Source organism: Tachypleus tridentatus, chromosome 6 (assembly GCF_004210375.1).
Source record: "Tachypleus tridentatus isolate NWPU-2018 chromosome 6, ASM421037v1, whole genome shotgun sequence".
Lineage (NCBI taxonomy): Eukaryota > Metazoa > Arthropoda > Merostomata > Xiphosura > Limulidae > Tachypleus > Tachypleus tridentatus.
Genome location: NC_134830.1, coordinates 150538223 through 150562477, shown reverse-complemented (window position 1 = coordinate 150562477; position 24255 = coordinate 150538223). Strand labels below are relative to the sequence as shown.

Below are 24255 nucleotides of genomic sequence, written 5' to 3'. Positions count from 1 at the left end.
CACTGTAATATTACACCCTGGTGAATATTTACTAATCTAACTCCATCTTCTAAATCACTGTTGAAATATTACACCCTGGTGAATATTTACTTATCTAACTCCATCTTCTAAATCACTGTTGAAATATTACACCCTGGTGAATATTTACTTATCTAACTCCATCTTCTAAATCACCACTGTAATATTACACCCTGGTGAATATTTACTAATCTAACTCCATCTTCTAAATCACTGTTGAAATATTACACCCTGGTGAATATTTACTTATCTAACTCCATCTTCTAAATCACTGTTGAAATATTACACCCTGGTGAATATTTACTTATCTAACTCCATCTTCTAAATCACCACTGTAATATTACACCCTGGTGAATATTTACTTATCTAACTCCATCTTCTAAGTGACCACTGTAATATTACACCCTGGTGAATATTTACTTATCTACCTCCATCTTCTAAATGACCACTGTAATATTACACCCTGGTGAATATTTACTTATCTAACTCCATTTTCTAAATTACTGTTGAAATATTACACCCTGGTGAATATTTACTAATCTAACTCCATCTTCTAAATCACTGTTGAAATATTACACCCTGGTGAATATTTACTTATCTAACTCCATCTTCTAAATCACTGTTCAAATATTACACCCTGGTGAATATTTACTTATCTAACTCCATCTTCTAAATCACTGTTGAAATATTACATCCTGGTGAATATTTACTTATCTAACTCCATCTTCTAAATGGCCACTGAAATATTACACCCTGGTGAATATTTACACCCTTGTACTTGCACATATGATGGAATAAAATACTGAAAACATAACAGTTGATAATGGAAATAACTGACCATAGGTACACAGGATCTGTTGTTAGCTCATCAGACACTCAAAATATTTATTTTACTTCTGGCTGAGAAGCTGTTAGTTATCAGAAGAAGTAATTCACAGCATGTACGTATGATCTTCCATTAACGATACATTAACAATATGCATATATATATAAAAACACACGAGGATTAAAATTAATGTACATAATGCATCATACAAAACAGCTTATAACAAATTAAGGAAACAATCTAGTCAAAATATTGTGATGTAAAACAGTGTAATGGCTGTTTAGTTTGGAAGGAACAGAAAATTTCTCAAGTATATTATGAACATTTCTAAAAGACAAATACAGTTGTACACCACACATTAGATGTAAGAAATTGGATCATCTTTCTTACAGAATTCCAATGTACAACATATTAATTTCATAAGAGTTTTCTGTTATGTCCCTATTTAGTGTCCCTACTATACTTATTTCTTAATATACTACACTTAAGAGAGTTATGTATTACATGGTTTTAAAGACAGCATAACCCTCATTCACTATAAACAGTGTAACAATATTTAATCTAGCTTTTGAAAAACATGACCAACTTAATTTATAAGCCTGAAAAGTATCATAATTTAGATTTGTGATTGAAGGACTATTCCAGCTGATACTGACAGTGAACATTCTAGACAACATTCACTGCTACATGTACACAGTAATTAAACCACACAATAAACATTCCAGAGACTTGAAAGGACAAAAACTGACACAACTAGCAATAATAACAAACATATCTGAACTACAACAACAATATACCCTTCAAAATTACTTTTCCTAGACCTACAAAATGTAATTAATTGAAATGTTCGTGGTTTCTTCAAAAATATAGGTTGGATGTTATGTGAAGACAGCATTACCTCTTAACTGACATTATCCATGTTTGTAGTGTTACTTTAATGCTTTAACTGAAATTATAATTTTAGTCAGTATTTCTGAAATATGTGCTCATCACATTATACAGTTTCTGTTTAATAGAGTTTTGTCTTTTACTTTCAAGGACTAATTACTGATACAAGTCTAAGAAAGCCAAAAATGTGAACATATGATTTCTCATTAACACTCCACTGATTCCACCTGTTTCTCGACAGTTCTTGGGTACAATAACAAATCTCCAGCTATATACAGTTCTCACATTAATAACAGTTGTAGTCTGTGTGTGTCTGTCGTAGGAGAGAAGTGTATGAACTGTTGCTCCCGTATAACTGTTGTAGTCTGTGGTTGGAGAGAAGTCTATGAACTGTTGCTCCCATATAACAGCTGTAGTCTGTGGTTGGAGAGAAATGTATGAACTGTTGCTCCCATATAACAGCTGTAGTCTGTGGTTGGAGAGAAATGTATGAACTGTTGCTCCCATATAACAGTTGTAGTCTGTGGTTGGAGAGAAATGTATGAACTGTTGCTCCCATATAACAGCTGTAGTCTGTGGTTGGAGAGAAATGTATGAACTGTTGCTCCCATATAACAGCTGTAGTCTGTGGTTGGAGAGAAATGTATGAACTGTTGCTCCCATATAACAGCTGTAGTCTGTGTATGTCTGTGGTAGGAGAGAAATGTATGAACTGTTGCTCCCTTATAACAGTTGTAGTCTGTGGTAGGAGATAAATGTATGAACTGTTGCTCCCGTATAACAGTTGTAGTCTGTGTTTATGTGTTACTTTAAGAGATGAAGAAGTTGCCTTAACTGACAAACCAACTGGGGATGTTTAAGTATCCCATTATATACCAAAATAAAGTGACATCATTGTAGGTACAGTTATTAAGTGGCATATTACCTCACAATAAGACAGACACTAATTTTAATCATAGCATTCTCAATTAGCCCATTACACATTTCCAGTAAGTGTGTACACAACAGCATTGCTACTACACATCACACACCATAAAGCTAAAAATACTGTTTGAAGTAAAACATATCTTAAAACAAGGCTGTCCAATAATTTTAAATTGATATCACAATGAAAAATATAACTCTTTGTTAACACGTATATTTAAAAAACACATCAATGTGATATAATTAATCAATAACCAAGTTTTCTTTATGTGCATTCTGAAATTGACTTATGACTCAAATGGAAAAACACATACTGGAATTTTCACAAACGTTTTTCTTCAAGCAATATAAAATTAGATATTTATGTTTGGGAAGGAGGGATATCCATGCTAAAGGGAAACTTCTGACACTGTTAACCATCCTTTCACAGCTTCCTTTTTGACATTATACAACATAAAGCTTTTTTAGGTAAAAATAATTACAAGTTCTACCTCTGAAATGCATTTAAAATACAAATAAGTGAATTCTTGACTCACAGATACAAGCTTTTGAAAATAATACATGGTAGAACACCATTAAAAAGATTAGCTACTAATAATATGTCAGTTCTTACAAGTTTTGTTTAAAAGTAACCATAACAATCAAGGTTATAGATAATCAGTCATAGCTAGTTTTCATGAAATTGAAATACATTATAACTGACCTAACTTTAACTCAAACTAAATAACAGCCAGACTTGGAACACTACAAACATTCCTGTGAAATGTGGAAAGTCATTCTTTAACATAGTTTTAGAAATTCACTGATTAATATAGACCGTAAAATTACTACTAAAAATATGACAAACTTCCTAAAAAAAGCCACAAATATTTTTCTAGAGAGCAGTTTTTTGTTGCTTTTTTATCTTGTATAAAGTAATAAATAATGTTCTGACAAATATTTACTCTAACATACAATAACTTGAAACTATCATCCACCACAATGAAGCACATAAAATTAACCCTAAAGCGTGTGCCATTTATGTTACCAACTGTTTGAACGTTAGCTTTCTGAAGCAATAATTTAATGCTGCAATTAGACATGTACAGTATTTTATGTACATGAACTACCAAAAAAATGGAAAATACAGATATTTTCTTGGAATGTGCTGGTGAACATGGAGAAAAACATAAGTATTGTAACTTTATATGTCGAAACACCTGTTTTTGTGGTTATAGGTATTAGAGCCCCAGTTGACCTAAACATCATCAAATATACCACCTGGTGGATGCCCCACTCTACTGTACATTTGTTTGTCAAAATCCTTACCAAACCCATACCCTCGAGATTCTGACATATCTATCTTTAAAGGATCTAAACCAAAACTGGAATAGCTTTCTGTGAAGTTGTCCACTACACGACCACCACGTTCTTCTGTGTAGTCCACCGGCTCAACGTCTCGTAGCAGTTCAGCTCTGGCACTCTCGTCTGATCCTGACCGCATCATCCCACGCCTACCTACATGGTTATTAATATAAACAGATGATAAGTGAAGATATTAATTATGCGTCATTTTGTGAAATATGTAGTTCAAATGTATTTCACACTATCAATGCTAAACCAAATATCTCACCTAAGATCCTGTCTGTCTACGTAATGGCTTGTATGATATTTTAATATTTGAACTTGTATAAATTTGTTTGTTATTTTCAAACATACTGAATGGTATAACCAACATACTTCTACATTTATGTGTTTTAATCAAACGAAAATTTTAACAAGGATAGATTTTACTTCCTAACAGAAACAAATTTAAATATTTTATATTGAATAGAACTTTTATCATAGGTAGCTGCAAGAAAAAAGATGTTAAACATAGGTTCTTATTAATAAGTATGGAGAGAAACAACATTAAATAACACAGTTCTAGTTGGTTGGTTAATTTGGTGTTTTATGGCACAAAGCAGCTAGTCTCTCTGTGCCAAACATCCGTTAAAAAGTTAAAATTAAATTTAGTAAAATTCATAAAAGGAAATTAAGGTAAAACAAAACATAAATAGCATTAAACCAATGTTTACATATAGTTTACAGTGTTAAGAGAAAAACTACAGCAACACAAGTTGTAAAGGACTTTCTGTAGCATAACTGTAATTATCATAACTCACCAGGAAGACTAACAGTTAAGTACAAAAACCACCGTCAGTCACCTGAAGTTGACCTTTCCAGTCCTGGTTCCGAGTTATTTGACGTTATGGCCATTTTCTAATTTCAAATCAAACTAGATGTACTTTGATTCTTAAAAGGGAATCACATTAAAAAAAGGTCTAATGTATAAACTAAAAAGTTAAATAGCATTAAAAAGATTAATGACCTATAAAAACTAAAAACATTTCCAATGTGAACAGTGTCACCATCACCAATAACACTGTCTAACGTTATAGACAAACGTTGGAACAGAACATGTTTAAAATGGTGCTGTTGTTGAGAGTCATAATGACGGCAAGACAGTAAAATGTGGCTTATTGTGATCTGAGTGTTACACAAACTACACACTGGTGCATCAGTTCCTGATAAAAGAAAATGATGAGTTAAAAAACTGTGACTAATGCGTAGTCTAGTTAGGATAACTTCATCTTTCTGATCCTTACGAAAGCAAGACAGCCAAAGTCCACTAGAGTGTTTTATTTGGAGAAGCTTGTTTTCATGTTGCTCACTCCAAATCGAGTGCTAACTGGCACGAAGAAAAGCCTTGAATACAGGACCACAGTCCATATTTAGAACAGGCACAGCAGTGACAGTGCCAGAACTGCCAGATTTAGCTGCAGTGTCAGCGAGCTCGTTCCCGTGAATACTGATGTGGTCCGGTATCCAGAAAAACTGGATAAAAGTAGATGTTAAAGAGAAATGGACCAGTCAGTTTTGAATATCAGCGAGAACAGGGTGTAAACTAACGTAAAGTGATTCCAGGGCCAGTAGAGAACTAAGCGAGTCAGTATAAATAGTGCAGTTTGAGTACTTCTTAACTTCTGTGTGACCCATGGCAAGAGAAATGGCGTACAGTTCAACAGTGAATACAGAAGCTGTAAAGGGGATTCTGCCCGCAACTACTGAACCACAACAAACCATGGCAGAGCCCACACAGTCACTTGATTTCTAACCATCTGTATAAATAGGAATGGAAGGATGGTTCGAAAGATGTTCAGAAAATAACAGACAGTATTTCCAACTGAGAGTGTCTGCTTTTCACAGATGACTTAAAGCAGATAGGTCACATTTGGGGACTGTAATAAGTCATGGTGGGATGGGCTGACCAGTGGGTACAGCAATGTTATCCAAGGACAGACACAATTTATCCAACTGTGCCTAGATACAGAGGCCAAAAGGATCAATGACAGATCGTTCATTCTAAAAAGGTATGGCCTACCGAGGAAGGAAAACACAACCCCAGGTGGGATGCTTTGGTAAGGAACAAAGTTTCAAAGAATATAGTAAAGACAGTTGTAAATGGCAGAGATGCAAAGAAGGTTTATGAGATTATGTATACGCTCTGAACTGGGGAAGTGCAGAAAGCCCCAGTGCAGAGCCAAAGTCCTTGATGATGAATGGGGTCCAGCATCTTTAAGGCCAGTGATCCATAGTCAAATTTTGATCGAATAAGAGTATGATATATCTTTAGCACAGAACATCGATCCACTCCCCAAGTGGTCTAAGAGAGGACACAGAGGGTGTTCAGTGCTCTTGTACATTTGACCCATAGCTGCTTGATGTGTGGTATAAAGGTCAGCTTATGGTCAAAGATAAGCCCCAAGAACTTAGTCTCAGGAACCACAGGCAGCACAACCGATACAGAGTTCAGGATCAGGGTGAATACCCTGTTGGCAGCAAAAGTGCATGCAAACAGTTTTAGAGAGAGAGAAGTTAAAGCTGTCTGCTGTGGTCCACTTCAGTAAATGATTGAGGGCAGTCTGTAGCTGCCACTTAATGTACCTCATGTTCGATGACTGACATAAGATGTGAAAGTCGTTGACACAGAGCCCGTTTGCAACAGTGAGAGGGAGTTCTACAGTGATGGCATTAATCTTTATACTGAAAAGTGTGACACTCAAAACACAGCCCTGAGGGATTCCTAGTTCCTGTAGAAAAGAACGGGAAAGTGTCGAACCCACATGAACTTGGAATCTCCTGTCCATTAAGAAATTTTTAATGAAAATGGCCAAATGGCCATGTAACCCATATATATGGAGGTCTCGTGAAATGCCATACCTCCATGTTGTATTATAAGCCTTCTCAATCTCAAAGAATATTGATACAAGATGTTGTCATTTGAAAAAGGCTTATCTGATTGACATTGCAAGTTGAATCATGTGGTCCACGGTGGAGTGCTGTCAATGGAACCCACACTGGGTGGGTGAGAGGAGGTTTATTGATTTGAGGAACCAAAAAAAATGAGCATTAACCATCCTCTCTAAGGTCTTAAAAAGACAGCTCATCAAAGCAACTGAACGGTAGTTTGAAAGAATTTTGGGATCCTTCCCAGGCTTAGAGAAAAGTAGAACAATAGCCTGGCATCAGGAAAAACATTCTTCTGCCAGATCTGGTTAAAAACAATCAGAAGAATAGAAAGAGAAGCAGGAGATAGATGGTGCAGCATTTCATAGTGTACATCATCAGGTCCAACTGATGTACTGCCAGACTGATGAAAGGCTAGTTTGAGTTCCTCAGGTGTAAGTGGACGATTACAGTCATAGACACAATCAGCTCGAAAGGAAAGAGGTGATCCCTCTGCCCGAGTCTTGATGGTTAAGAAGGTTGAGCAAGAAGCAGAATTGCTAGATTCCTGGCAAAAGCTTTCACCTAGAGTAGTGGTTTCCAACCTTTTTTATGCCCTCCATCCCTAAAAAAATTTAATATGTTCTTGCACCCATCACAGTAATTATTTATTTAAGAATAGAGGTGAAAGTGGCCAAAACAAATATAATCTCGCACCCCTGGTTGGGAACCACTGACCTAGAGTATCGGCGATGCTTTGGGTATCAGCTACTTCCTGGCCATCAGAGAGAAACAACATTAGATAACACAGTTCTTTATCTGAAAATAATTAAGTAGCATGCAACATAGTGTGAGCTCATTCTGAACCACTGCATTTGAATCAAATAAAAAAAAAACCTCCAAATGTAATAGAAATGTTTTACCAAAAAAGATAAATGGATAAACTTAAAAGTCAATTAATTATCCACTGGATTAGACAGGATATTTGAGGTAACAAACAACAGAGAGGTTTGCTGTATAGCAATTGTTCCCACCTTTTAATGATGCTAGCTGTGTTTATAAATACTGGGTAATATTTGTATGCAAGATTTAACATTGGTGACTTCTTGTCAAAGTAACAATACTGTATAAAAGATTTAGTTCCACACTTACCATTATCTCTATCCACATCAGTATGATTTCCACAAGTACCTGATTGGTTTCCAAACCTCATCTGATATTGGCGTCTACGAGCCTCGCCTTCTTCATATCTTTTCTTCCTACTTTTTTCTAGAGAAGAAACTTACTTTATTTAATATTATGCTCATCTTTAAGCACTTTCCTCTATCAAATTACTATATATAGTAAAGTAATCTATATTTTAGACACACACATCCAATATAATCATTCAGATAAATTAATATGTTGAGTCAAGTTTCTTCTTTGTGTAATACTTTAAACATTTACTCACAGAAATTTTACTCATTCAGAGAACATGTTAGATCTCTTTAGCTGTGTATTTAAACTATTTTGAAAATATTACTAAACTTCTGATAATTTATGATCTGGAAAGTGTCATCATTTTCTACTTGTCACTAAGTGTTCAACATTCTAAGTTTACTATACATTCAAATGGAGAATAAATTACACATTTAGCTTCAACACTGTCTTACTCTCTTAAAGTTGGGTACTATCAATAGGTATACCTGGTCTATGGTTTGTTTCACTGCATTGGAAAAAGAAACATAATGAAACAGTTTGAATTTCTTTCTACATATGATGTAGGTTCTGCAAATAATACATCTTTTTCCACACCTAATATGTATGTGAATTTAAAATTGCAAAAATATTTCATTGTGATGTGTGCTTTTTAATAATTAATTATTGATTTTGTGCTTTTCTGCATTCTTTTACAACATTCCCAATATTGTGTTTAAAATCGTTAATCAGAATGTTTCATTCAATTTATTTAATAAGCTATAAACCCATCTTATATTCATTAATTTTGTTTTTAAATTCCTTTTCAGTCATTTTCTTTTCCTGTTCTAGCAGTTAATTAGATTACATGGATATGGTCTGACACAAACAAGGCATAATACAATAGCATTTTGGTGAAGAAAACCCGATATGATTGGGTGCAAAATTATATAACGAAGCCCACATCTTTTCTCACAAAGACATTTTCTTTTGAACATCATTCATCATTCAAATGAAGTATGTAAGGATAAAGTAAGTTTAAAAAGATGTGGGCAGTAATTGTATTGCTTGTTTGTTTTGAATTTCACGAAAAGCTGCTCAAGGGTTATCTGTGCTAGCCGTCCCTAATTTAGTAGTGGAAGACTAGAGGGAAGGCAGTTAATTATCACCACCCACTGCCAACTCTTGGACTACTCTTTTACCAATGAATAGTAAAATTGACCATCACATTATAATGCTACCATGGCTGAAATGAAGAGCATGTTTGGTGTGACGGGGATTCAAACCCACGATACTCAGGTTACTAATCAAATGCCTTAACCCACATGGCCATGCCAAGCCTTAGGTGATGGTAATTGTAATAGAAACTGTTCACAAACACCATTCTTCTAGTAAATGTCACCAAGCTTTTATTACCTTATTACTGTAATCAGATACAAATAAAATGATATTCAATTATACTCCAATTAATTCAAAACTGTTAAGGCTTTCTATATGTAAAAACAGCTCATTTGGGTTGTGAAAATATTTTAAGTGGAGGAGCAAAGAAGGTCGAAACGTTGTTCGCTCCTCTAAGTAAAATATTTTCTCAACCCAAATGAGCCATTTTTACATGTATATTTCTCTACAAGTGGGTTTTCTTGATATCACTGATTGTTATGGCTTTCCTCCTAAATGTCTACAAAACTCCAGGAAATACACAAACATTGATAATTTTGTTTGGAACGTGCTAAAATCAATCAAAACTAAAAATATGAATTTTTACATATGAAATTATAAAACAATACTTTTTACATGAAATAAAGTTCAGTCCTAAAGTTGCATTTTTTTGAACCTGTGGAAAAAATTACTACAAAAACATATTTTTTCATAATTTTTTTTAATGTTCAGTGGAGCAACTTGCCACTCGAGATATTCTCCACATCCTGGACATGAAAGAGTTAATCAATACTCTTAATATCATACCAATTTTTATATCACACCAGTAACTCTGACACAGTGACACCTAACAAATGTCATGTTATCCAGACAAATTACAAATTTATTTAAATATTTCCTTTTGTAATTAAGACTTGAACAGTAAAGCAAATTTTAATTAACATTGATACAGTGATAATAAAGCAGTTCACTTAAATATTGATTCTGTAAAGCTTTATGACGAGTACTCGTTACCTGCCTATGCCAAGATAGTTAAATTGTTATTAACTGTTTTACTGTCTCATTTTATAAGTCTATCTTATACTGGAGCTATACAATCTTCAATAACAAGACATTTATTAAAACCTTACTTGTACAGTAGTTTCTAGGCTAGCCATCAGTCAACTACTACTTGAACAACATTAGTATGTTTCCTTACATTTCAGTTGTCCAAGGTACATCGTTATAATTATTTCCTTTTGAGAAGTAAAACTATCACTCATCACTGAAGTACACAGTTTCCACCAACCTCTTTTTATTATTCCTTTTCCTTCTTCAATCAGGTCAACAGTCATTTCATCCTCACCAAGGAATTGTTCAAAACCAAGCATGTGTAACACACGACTCCCACAGCGGAAATAGGTGGCAAGACACAGCAAGAAGATAAGGATAGGAAAGTAAATATTGAATCCATCTGATATGATAGAAATCACATCCATGTGACCCATGATCTGGTAGAGAAGATCAAATATTAATGTTGTATTAACCCATCTCACATCTTGTCTCAGATATTTCAAACTTGTTACAATTTGATTAGAAACACAAATTACTAATTTCATTTTTTCTGTATTTTTATGCAGTATTCAAGCACGAAGCTGTTTATATATGACATTTAAAAGCAAACAAGCTGGTTATTAAATTACACACATAGCTGTAGTAACTGGATCTCGGGACAACTAAAGTTCACACACACAGCAGAAGTAACTGCATCTCACTACAACTAAAGTTCACACATTTGTTATTACATCTGAACCAGAACTCTAGAATATGATCTACTGATCAACATCTTTGACTGTTTTAATTTTATTATTCTGGAACAGAAACATGAGAACATTTAATGCAAGACATTCTATACACATCACTGTCAGCTTCATTCAAGGAGACCTAAATATCTAACTTCATAACTTGTCTGCTTAACAGAGTAACATGTGAAAGAACCAAACCAACATAAACAATTTCTAAAGAAATGAGTATGTCCCAAATTCAGTCTGATTTGTAACATCCGACTGTTTTTATAAATGGGTGACAGCTGAAATTATACATGTAGTAGAGATGTGGTCACATAAAATTAGTTCACTTTCAACATTAATTACTTCAGAAGCAGTATGATAAGAAAACATTTTATTACATAAAGATGTGTTTTTCACATTAATTGTATCAATTATATTTCTGAGGAAAGAAAAAGTAAAGTAACAGAAAAAAGGAAATAATTATTCAAGAAAAGCAGAACTGACAAACATAATAAAAATGTAAAGAAGTGTATGTATTACAAACAAAGACAAACACAAATTTCTTGTTACCTCTGTAAAAGCTGTTTCCATTATTTCCTTCTCTTTAATCACATGGCTATCGAGATGAATCAGACCCAGAAAGTTGAGACACAATGGAGGAGTTAGACGACAAAGTAGCCTAACAAACACACAAAATTTACTTTGTGATTCATTAAAAAAGCAGTTTGTACATGTGAGATACGAAGATATTATCAAAAGAAATCAAAATTCACATGATTAATCACTATAAATAAATGATTTGCATATTCTAACATGGTGACATTTAGCTGCATGCATGAATCATGATGTCAAGAGCAAGTGTTTAATAAACATACAAGTGTTCTTTGTACATGTTAAGTCACTGACTGTACAATGCTGCTACAGGTCTGAAAGAATACATCATAACTCTTTCTGAGGAAGGATATTCATACAAGATTGTTTAAATGATGTACAGCCAAAGCATTACAAAAAAAAGTGTTCAATATTCTCCAAACAATCAGAAATCCTTGCACAGAAGAGCAACAGACTCCAAAACCACATCCCAAATCTAATTCAGAGCATTTAGAACAACAGGTTGCAAAACCACATCCAAAACCAATTCAGAGCATTTAGAACAACAGGTTGCAAAACAACATCCAAAACCAATTCAGAGCATTTAGAACAACAGGTTGCAAAACCACATCCAAACCCAATTCAGAACATTTCCCATACTTCCAAAGTGAAGGCTATGGTTATAAAAATGAACCTGTTGACAATAACCCATATTGCATTAAGTATATCTACTGTATTTTTAGGAAAATAATAAACAAGATTAGATGTTTGTGAAGGTTCACAAACCTCCTCTCATACATCAAATTTAATGGTTATCTTCATAAGACAAATGATCAAAGAAATTAGAACCATATCAACCCCATAACTGACAAGCTCCCTGATGCAGACACAATGGAACACTGTTCCTTAAATATACTTTTAGAAACCATAGTCCTTCCACACCAAGAAGTTTGGTAAGATGTGTAGTTTAATACTGACATAATCTTTGGAAAAACCCTGCTTTTATGGAAATTGTGGGGTAAAAGAGAAATAGTGTATTGCTGTGACTGCCAGACTTGACCAAGCATAACCGATTACAAAGGTAATATTTGAAGGAAGGCATGGGGCCTGGAATATCATTCTTATGAAGTATTGCTAATTCCCCACACAATTTATCATTTCATAAGTTAATGTTGGTTTTTATCTATTTTTGATAGATGGCTATTAAAAACTTTAGAAACTCTGATTTAATGACAAAACTATTTAGTAACACATATAAAACTTTACTAAGACATTTTCTGTAGAAGGAAATTATAAAGCTATGAAATAACAAAATAGAAAGATTTTCACACATTATTAGAACAACAAAACTAATTTACAAAATTACTCTTCCAAAACTGTTAGTTTAACAATCTGGTTTTCTAGCACTATAGCAATTCAGTTTTAAAATATTTACTTCACCTATTACATACACTTACTTAAGAATATACGTGTAAACAGAGAGAGGTGCGTGCATGCGTGCATATGTACATTCTTCAATGCTGTTACTTAATATTTGTTCATTATTTTCAATGGTAAACCACAGTACTACCAAAAATCTTTTAAGTTCACCCAACCTTGTGGGATAGTTTTAGGATTACATTCAAAGACATAACTAACAGTAAAAGTATAAAAATGATGAACCAATATGTTCTGATCATTATAAATTTTATAATTTTATGTAAGCCTTGACAGAACAGCTAATACATTAAATTAGCTGCATTAATTAGCATGTTAATTTGTAGTACTGATGAGTGGCTTTACATACATTCCACAGAAGATAAGACTGTATTCATCTGTCTGGTGATGAGGTGCCAAGTAGTAGTAGTTTAGGACTCGAACCTTGAAGACAGTGTAATACGCACATATACAAAGGTAGGCTATAGTCAAAGTGGACACCATCTAGACAAAGATTAAACAAAAACATTTATAAATCACATTAGAAATTATTTCCAGAGCTTCAGTAGGTGCACCAACACTTGTTTGTTTGTGTAATTTCACATAAAGCTATTTAAAGACTATTTGTGATACCCATCCCCAATTTAGAAGTGATAGACTAGAAGAAAGGCAACTAGTCAACACCACCCACCACTTGGACTACTCTTTACTAATTAAAAGTATGTTCGACTGTCACATTATAAAGGCCACACGTGTTTGGTGGTGATATGTGAACCTATAGACTGTGAATTGAGTAACCTGATCATCAGCTCCTGCAAGGCCAGCTACAAAGCAAACATGTGTTGTAAAAATCATATATTATACAGAAAGTGTCTTCTGAATTGAAACAACAAAGTTTTACAACTAAGCAGGTGATCTTAAGAGTTTTTACAATACAATTAACATGATAAGGAAGTGTCAAAGACATCCAAAATAAAGAATTATGGATAAAAATTTATGTACTAAACAGTAAGATCCTTTGAAGATGGTATTATTACATTTGAATATACAGCTTATCAAAGATGGTAACAGTACTCATGACTGTGCAACTTCAAACAGCTGAACACTGGATTTAAGCTTACACACATTTAAATGAATTGAAACATTTATGACAACACTTGGGTTTAGGTCATCAGTTGTCCAATATATCAACAACACTTAAATCATTCACTTCTTATAATAATTTGTTAAGCTCCATCCTCAACTTCAGTATATCTTCTGTGACTCATTAAAGGCACACAAAAACTTTACTTGGTTTGTTTATAACATACATATTTCATTATTACCACAGTATGTTACGTAACAATGTACTTTTAAACAGGATCTTTGTAACACAAACATCCACGAGGGTTTTGAATGGCACCTAGATAAAGGTCAAACTCATTAATATGTCAAGGCTTCTTGAACCCATTCATTATACAAGTTGTACAAAATTTAAAATAAAACCTGCTACACAAGACAACTTGTTAATTCAGTGGTCTCAGTTCCTACACTGTATGATTACTGTTACTTCTCTTACTACCTGATAAATACACAAACACATTATGCGATTAATGGTAAATATCCTTGATCAATCTTACACACAATTCTTAAACTTGCCTCAATAGCAATATAGTCATAATTTCTTCTCGCCAAATCAACAAAGACTGCAAAAAGTGAGAGAGTCGGTGATCGGGTGAAAAAGGTCATTTCTGACCAAACAACAATAGCACTGAAGGTTGCAAGAACAATGGCCAAAGTCCGGAACACCCAGGAACGAACCAAACACTTCCAGTACCACTCTACAACAGAAACAAAAAAGACAAATTTAAGAAATAGGTAAAAACAAGACTATCTTTCACATACCTTTAGAGATTCAATGTATCTATTTTATTAAACGTATCTTTTCTTGCTAAGTCTTCTCCCAGCTGCATGTTTTAGTTTCTATTTTTAAAAAAAGTCACATTTGTGGGTTTTATAAACATTAAAGAGTACAACACAGCCCAGTTTTAGATTTATTAGTTAATTTGAAAATCAAAAGCATTATTACATTTCAACTTCCTTTTATTATCACACTAATACAGTGTAGGGAAAACCGTTTCTTCGACCTACCTGTTTGTTTTTAGTTATGTGTCAAGCCAGTCAAGTACTAGCTGTCTCAGTGTTGAAGTAACAGTACAGAGGGAAGGCAGGTAGCCAACACCACCCACTGAACCCATACTTACCAAACAGTAGGTGTATACAACCCATACTTACCAACAGTAGGTGTATACAAAGCCCTCAGAAGTGAAGATCGCTGAGGCATAAACGTTGGCTTAAAAGTGCGTTCAGGATTTATTTCATTTCGAGCTACATCTTCCCAGTCAAAGGTTTCCTCAATTAACATATTCCATTGGCACTGTGTTCGATAATAGGCCTGTAGAGCTCGAATAATCTGTGGTTAAACATACATAAAATTACCTGCAGAGTTCCAGTTACTCTCAACACACAGACAAGATCAGAAAAATGTCATTCCCAGATATAATCATCGTGCAAAGTTCAACAAATTTAAATTACATGTTATATTATTTATCATCATCTCATCTTCTCTATTTATAATTTTCTTCAAATCCAAAACATTCCTACATTTCCATCATCTATACAAACTCAATGCAAACATCTATCCCCCATGGCATACTGTTTTAACTTATGGTTTTATTTCCCAAAATGTTGACCCCCTCCACCATACAATTTTCACTGAATTCATTAGACTAGATACAGCACTGATATCATTGATAACTACTCCCCCCTCCACCATACAATTTTCACTGAATTCATTAGACTAGATACAGCACTGATATCATTGATAACTACTCCCCCCTCCATCATACAATTTTCACTGAATTCCTTAGACTAGATACAGCACTGATATCATTGATAACTACTCCCCCCTCCATCATACAATTTTCACTGAATTCCTTAGACTAGATACAGCACTGATATCATTGATAACTACTCCCCCCATTTCATCAGTGCTCTACTTCTCTTATTTAATTGTATAAACATGATGGGTGCTAAGAACCATTAACTAATAAAAACAAATGTCCACATGGATTTTATGATGACTAGTTGAGATACATCTGCTCAAGACAGGTGAAAAGAAATCATACTTGTATAAACAAGGATACCATATAATGTTTGTTAATACCTCTTCCACTGTTACAGGAACATACAAACAAAGCAACTCCAAGCCAAAATTAAGTTCTACAAGGGTTAGTTTTTCTCATTTCAACCTCAGGAGACATCTTAAGATTTGTAAGAGGTACCAAAAGTTTCCTGTGTAATTGTAGCTAATGGTGCAGAGTTTCTGTAGTAAATCTATTGAGAAGTAATTTTAACAAGATTTGCACAAACTTAGAACTATATACAATTGTTTTTATACAACAAAAAATTTATAAAAAAATTCATAGTGTTTTCTCACAGCTCTTTATCAGCTCTCCTGATTATAAAAGAGAGTTGCAATGATGGAATAATTCATCATGACAAGAAACTGTCTTTGTTATCCCGAAGATGACCTAAGAAAGTCGAAACATTGTTCTCTGCTTATCAATAAGTGTTAATACCCATACCAGCTGTTCTGAGATACACTACAATGATAGTTACTCTTCTGGACTCAACATTCACAGGTTGGTTTTAATGAGTTATTCTCAAATAGTCCGACTTCAGTAACATGCACTTATTTCGTTCCTCTACCTTTAACAAAATTAATTAAACAAAGGGTTTTTTAAATTAACTATTACTTTAATTGGCCACCTTGATATTAAACTGGAGTTTAGGAGGAAAATATTAACAATATAGCAGTCTTGCTCAGTGGGAACTCAAACATTTTTACTTTTTTTTTTTTAAATACACTTTGTATGTTTCATTCAAAATGTTTTCTAAGGAATGTTTGTATTTTGGAACTACTGTGTTTATGTTGAACCATGCTCCTTTTTTTTTTTTTTTTTTTTAATTTCCTTTTCACATCATGAAACATACGATTGAAACCTTTTGCCGTTATCTGTTTGACGTTACATCTTCAACAGTGTTGGAACAATAAGATTTTTAAATGCTTAACAACAATTTTGACAGACAGATAAAAGATATGAAAACTGTTATGAACAACAATAATAATGTTTGCAGTTTATACATCAATAAAACATTAAATAAACTTGAAAAACTAAAAACTGACCAATGAAAATACAACCAATAATCCAAGAACCAGTGACAACTGTCCTCCATGGTTTTATGGACATCCTCTCATAAAATCATCTTGTTATCACTCAGGTGTTTCTGTCACCACTATGGTGTATTACTAAACATAATCTCTACTACTCAAAACCTTTCAATGAACAACACGGTTTTGTCAGTTTTATGTCACAGACTCATCCATTAACACCCGAACTGTAGAAACATTTCATGTCACTAAACAACAGTATTAAATAATTCTCTCACATACAGAACTGAGATGGAGATACTGTAGGATTATCCTCAGTAAGTCTGCAGAAGTTCAAGACAACAGAAACCTTGATGAAACTTTGTAGAATAGATGGCAACTGCCTGTTGTGGAAACATAAGTGTAAAGGATGATGTTTCGAAAGTCTTCAGAACCAATCATAACATGCTCTCCACCATCCACCAGGACACTATAGAAGACCAACACACACACTCTGACCTGAAGATAAAAGGTGGAAGACTTTTGAAATGTCATCCTCTACACTTGTGTATCCACAATAGGCAGTTGCCATCCATTCAACAAAATTTTATTGTGAATACTACTCTTCCAAACAATCTGTCAAAGACAGAAATCTTGAAGAGACAGACAGCCTTGTCATGGGATCACCTTTCTCCAATCATAGGAAAAATTTGAATAGAGTACTCTTCACTTCAGACAAAAACCCAACTTTTACTGTTACATTGACAGTAAAGTTACCTGATCTCATGGTCAAGAGCACTTTATTAGCCTTCTAATAAAACTATGTAGACAACAAAATCCATTTCACCATGAAACCAGAGAACAAGAGCAACCTGCCATTCCTTGATATTTTCATCAGCAGGCAGAATAACAAACTCACCATAAACATTTACAGGAAACTTACTGTTACATAGTTACATTTCTTGCCTTCCCATTCACCTTCTATCAAACACAGTACTACTGAATGTTTGAATAACAGATCTGAAAGCATCTGTAATGAAAACACCATTAAAACTGTTTTATAAAGAAGAGGCTTCCTTATAGGTCTTTCACCAATAGTTATAAAGAGGCTTCCTTATAGGTCTTTCACCAATAGCTTGAAGAACAAAAACTGATACCACAGACAAGAAGTCCAACACTAATCAATCAACTGATAACAAACATAAAAACATAACTTATGAAATACTGGCCACACACAGACCTAGATCACAAAACTCAGACTCTCTGGAGCCAGAATAACGACAACAACCCAGAACACGTCACGTTGGCTGGATATAAAATGGAATTGAACAACCACAGACATATCAACCATAATAAATTCTGGAAAACTGGAAAAAGAAAAAAAATTAAAGAATTCTACTAAACTGACACAAAGAAAACATTAATTAGTAGACAACCCAGCCTAGAAATCAGAGTTTGTACCCAGCCTTTGTAAAATGATTACTCGTTCTACCAACTACGTTACAAAAACTACCATTCAATCTAGTCAATCCTCCCAGATACCCCTGCACAAACTCTACCACACTGACCCAAAGACAAAAAAAAACAGTAGTCTTTTGAAATGACATAATTTCTGAGTACTTCAAGACTGTCTCTATGAGTGTCAGTCTGAAGGAGGCACCTGCTACTCATTTTATATTTGTTTCTTGGGTCAAATTAATAAATGAGATTTCTCATAGTTTACCTGCTGATGAATACGAACAATATTTCTTTCACTGACGTCAGCTCCAGGACTCTCCTCTAGTGGCTGTCTTCTACGACGAATGGAATTTTTCTTTTCTTCTGGACACTAATAATAAACACAAGTTCAAAGGACTCAATATGAGATTAGAAACCTTTTGTTGTGGTTAGTAACTCTTACATAGAAGATACAGTTTGAATGGAATGGAACAATTCTACCATGCACCACTCAAAGAAACTGAACGGAACAATTCTACCATGTGTTACATATTATAAACTTATTTCAGAGAAGTCTCTTATTTATTGCATTACATATGTTAATTTATTACTATTTTAAATAACAATAAATTTGAATTTAGTAATTAATTAAATGTTCTAACAAATATATGATATATGTAAACACGATCGATACACACAATTTTCTTTTTCACACAAATTATTTTTATATACAAAGAAAATTAAAATTTACAATAATGGTTATTATTAATAGTTATTAAAAATGATGGTTTATACATAACAGATTTTAGAAACTTACAATGGTAATTATTACATCTGGTCTAGAACTGAATATTTTATCAACAATCTTACATAAAAACTTTAAAAGTGGAAATCATCCATCTCATCGTGCTTAATGGTGATTCCAGTTTTTTAAAATAACTTACTGTCAAATGCCACATGATTAACACCTTTGTTCAGTTGACAGACTGTTTGATTGGAGAGCAAGAGATCCTGGCAGATGCAAATGTTGGATCATTACAAACATTTACCACCCAATTGATGGTCACCTTATATCTTTAAAATTAGGCCCAAGGTTAATCCTTGTTTGTAAAAGTAAAAGGAACATTGTAGTCAAGTAGATAAACTTTAAAAAATGTTTCTTTAATAGAGACTTTGTGGTTAACTGTTCTTTGACCCATATAGATACATGTATGCACATGAGAGAGAGAAAGATACCTTTTCCAAGATAATTTCCACACATCTTCTCAGCGGATGACCAATTGGTACAGTATTAGAAACTTGCTGCATTTTCTGAAACCAAAAAAACATAACATGCTATAACAAGTATTCCTTTTACCTCAAGTTTAAAATATTACTTACACCTCTTCAGTATCTGAGAACATTGTTTATAATATAAATAAGCACCATTAGTAATTTCCTTCTACACATACCAATCTCTTGCTTGACAGCTATCGTAATATGTTGTTATAGCCAGACAAACCATTCTCATACCAGTTATAAATATGAAATTCAGTCTTTCAATTAACTGTACTAGCAATTTATAATATTATATCTCTATACTTTACAGATCTAACACAATAATTATAATATCTATGTTATAAAAAAAGTTACCTGACTAGAAGCTAAATAAAACAAAACCATTGTTTTTTTGTCTACATATTCATTTTGAATAAGAGTTGTATTTATTTACACCTGAGCTTCACAAACAATCTGATATTGTAATTAGAAACCATATCTAAACCTAACATTGTTTAAAACATTTCTGTAAAGAAATACCACAATGAGCTCTTGGAAGTTCTTTATTAATCATTAGAGATTTAAAAAAACATTTCTCTAAGCTTATTTGTATAGAGTTTGTCGTGGTTAAACGAGCTTAAAAAATAATGGTGGATAAAATAAAAAAAGTAGACATTTTTTCACTGTTATCAAAATTCTGGTAAAGAAAGAAACCAGTTTTCAAAAGTTGGGTGAAACTTACCTCCAACAAGTCATCAACTTTTTCTTCTGCCTCACACTTCTCTGTACTTAGTTTTGCTGCTTTAAAGTAAAGATAATTCAGCATGTGTCCACGTTTACTTTTGTTCCAGCAGATACGAGGAACTTCTACCAACCCGTAACCAAGAAGTAAAACCAAAAGAAAGAGACCCCAAGTGTTGCTTGCTGTGATACAGATAACTTTAAGTTTGGATCTGAAAAAAAGGTTGAACCAAACAAGTTTATGTTTTGTATTGAGGACTAAAGTAACCTTAGATATAATCAAGGCTGCAGTATAACCTAGGCCAGTGTTTCTCAACCAATGCTTTGCAGGCTGCAGTATAACCTAGGCCACTATTTCACAACCAATGCTTTGCAGACAGACACTGATCTTTCAAAACCATCTCGATGGTCCATGAAAGTTCATTAAAACTGACAAAATGTTCATATGTAAATTGTAATGGTTTTTTTTTTGTACTTGTATTTTAGTGGTCCATGTTAATTTAGGGAGGTAGCGAGCTGGCACCTGGTATTGAAAACGTTGAGAAATGCTAATCTTGACCACATTCCACTTACAGTTTAATCGATAATTTAGGTTTCTACACCTCTTAAATTGTTTCTAGTAGAATAACTGGTGGAATCAAGTTGTTCATTACAATCTACAATAACTCAACTAATTATTTAATGTACAACCTGTTAGTCTGACAAAACAAACAGTTTTAAAATCATTTGTAACACAAAACCCTGATAGAAATAATTAATTATATACATCAGCAATAATATTTAATAAGTTTCCAAGAACCTAAACCAACAAGAAGAAATGTATTAACAAGACTGTATAGACCTGTAATACTACACTGCATACTTATAGCTGGATAAATATATACTGATTGTGGTCATAAATAAAAAAATGCCTACCAACTAGTTATCCTAGGCTCAGTTATTCAGGGGAGGTCTGTAAAACTTAGGCTAGTTAACCCAGAGCAATGTGTCACATGTGTGAAACACAACAGCCCATTACAGTTGTGTTAATGTGTATTTACCAGTTAATCTTCATGAAGACATTATGATGAATTACTTTATTGTCAGAATAAGAAAGATGATGAATGTACAAGACTACATGCAGAGCAGATATAGTTTAGGTAATGCTGTAAGGATAACCATACAGTTTTATAATCATCACGTGGATTCACCAGTGTATTTATTGTTGTACAATGTACATACATTATGGCATGCCTACTATAAAACTACCATTCACATGAACAAGTTGTTAACATGATTGTACACAACTTTCCAGATGTGTTGTATGCAAGTTCACATGTCAACATTATTATTATTATTATTATTATTATTATTATTATTATTATTATTATTATAGGTAATTATAACAGTGTGCCAGGCACACAAGCCCTCAGACAGTAAACAAGTCATGTATATATGAATTAATGTATTGATACTGGACATGTTTATAATGTATATTTATCAATAGCATTAAAATATTAACTCTGATTTACTTCCTTAGGGGTAACCTTTCTTAAACTTCTTGTTTCTCCAAGAAATGGGTAACTTTCACATAGAATGCAAGAAGTAAAACTAAGATTCAGTTATTTTAATATTAATTTATATTTACATTATATTATTTATTTTAATGTTTCCCATGATGGTGTACAACATCAATACTATGTTCAATAGAGAAGGTTCATCTGCTAGGTGTTTAATTGTAACTACATTCACTTTTTATTACTGTACAGATTATCCAGTGACGACAATTGTAATGTGTGCATAATGAACACAAAAATTCATAAATTGTGCTCTCCCTAATTCAGACACAAGCAATTAGGCCTATTGACCAATTAAATATAATCAATAGACTGCTTTCACACGAGACTTGGACTGTTAAAATAATTGTAATGGTAATAATTATAAACACAAATTTTGATTAGTTGATGACTTACACGGGTCATGACACTAATAGTTCAAGCTGTATAAACCTGAATTAATTAGAACAACTTCAATATTTCGACTACTTGGAAACGTTTGGTGGCCTTGCTAGCTACAACACTATTAGGCTTAGCTTTTTCATCCTTGATCTATGTATACTAGAACATTTGCTCCATACACCCAAAAAGATAAAAATAACTAGAACACAATGAGTGTGTAACTCAATAAGATAAGAACCAACTCTAGAATTATCTCAGTATTATGTACACAAGAGTGTAAAACTTATGAAATTACAATGTAATTAGTTAAGCCTTCTTTACAAACTGCAGTATAATTAATATTTTATAGAAATTGTTATGTGATAAATATATTCTATAACAAGCATTCCATTACACAGAATACAGGCATTGTAAAAACAGTAGCTGCCACTGAGTACAGGCATTGTAAAAACAGTAGCTGCCACTGAGTACAGGCATTGTAAAAAACAGTAGCTGCCACTGAGTACAGGCATTGTAAAAAACAGTAGCTCCCACTTAATACAGGCATTGTAAAAACAGTAGCTCCCACTGAGTACAGGCATTGTAAAAACAGTAGCTTCCACTGAGTACAGGCATTGTAAAAAACAGTAGCTTCCACTGAGTACAGGCATTGTAAAAAACAGTAGCTCCCACTGAGTACAGGCATTGTAAAAACAGTAGCTCCCACTGAGTATAGGCATTGTAAAAACAGTAGCTCCCACTGAGTACAGGCATTGTAAAAAAACAGTAGCTGCCACTGAGTACAGGCATTGTAAAAACAGTGGCTCCCACTGACATTGTAAAACAGTGGGCCACTGAGTATGTAAAAACAGTGGCTGCCACTGAGTACAGGCATTGTAAAAAACAGTGGCTGCCACTGAATATAGGCATTGTAAAAAAACAGTGGCTGCCACTGAATACAGTGTGGTTGCCACTGAATATGGACATTGTAAAAACAGTAGCTGCCACTGAGTATAGGCATTGTAAAAACAGTAGCTGCCACTGAATACAGGCATTGTAAAAACAGTAGCTGCCACTGAATACAGGCATTGTAAAAACAGTAGCTGCCACTGAATACAGGCATTGTAAAAACAGTAGTTGCCACTGAGTATAGGCATTGTAAAAACAGTAGCTGCCACTGAGTATAGGCATTGTAAAAACAGTAGCTGCCACTGAGTATAGGCATTGTAAAAACAGTAGCTGCCACTGAGTATAGGCATTGTAAAAACAGTAGCTGCCACTGAATACAGGCATTGTAAAAACAGTAGCTCCCACTAAATAGAGGCATTGTAAAAACAGTAACTTACCCATCCAGATACATTCCAGGCTGAGCTGCAACATATATTAACAAGATCCCAAAAATGAGAAGATAAGTGCCGTAATATATGGCATTCTCCACCACAGCAGTCCGTAACTTCCCCCCAACAGTGAAGTCTCCAGCCGTAGAGAAAGACTGCATCATTGGAAGTATAAGCCTATGGCAATGAAACAACATAACCTTAAGTTAATGTCTTTAAATCAACTCACATGTTTATCAAACCTAAATGTTACAATTACAGAGAGCCAATATTACTAAATCAGTTTATATTTATAACATTCCAAAAAGATATGGGTGAAAGCTACAACTTCTATCCGATACTGTGGGTTATAATGTTGTAG

General features: G+C 33.7%; 1 protein-coding gene across 1 annotated transcript in view; it reads right to left on the bottom strand.

Moving 5' to 3' along the window:
- Positions 1-487: 487 nt before the first annotated feature.
- LOC143254032 (G-protein coupled receptor-associated protein LMBRD2) overlaps positions 488-24255 on the bottom strand; it is a 34726-nt gene continuing 10958 nt past the window's right edge. The window contains exons 5-15 of the mRNA XM_076508764.1: positions 23904-24071; positions 20643-20853; positions 19880-19954; positions 18930-19034; positions 15289-15466; positions 14653-14834; positions 13385-13518; positions 11578-11686; positions 10527-10728; positions 8057-8173; positions 488-4153 (exon numbers count right to left, since the gene is read on the bottom strand). Of these exons, the coding sequence (XP_076364879.1) occupies positions 3894-4153; positions 8057-8173; positions 10527-10728; positions 11578-11686; positions 13385-13518; positions 14653-14834; positions 15289-15466; positions 18930-19034; positions 19880-19954; positions 20643-20853; positions 23904-24071 (1741 nt within the window). The 3' untranslated portion in view covers positions 488-3893. The remainder of the gene's footprint in view (positions 4154-8056; positions 8174-10526; positions 10729-11577; positions 11687-13384; positions 13519-14652; positions 14835-15288; positions 15467-18929; positions 19035-19879; positions 19955-20642; positions 20854-23903; positions 24072-24255) is intronic.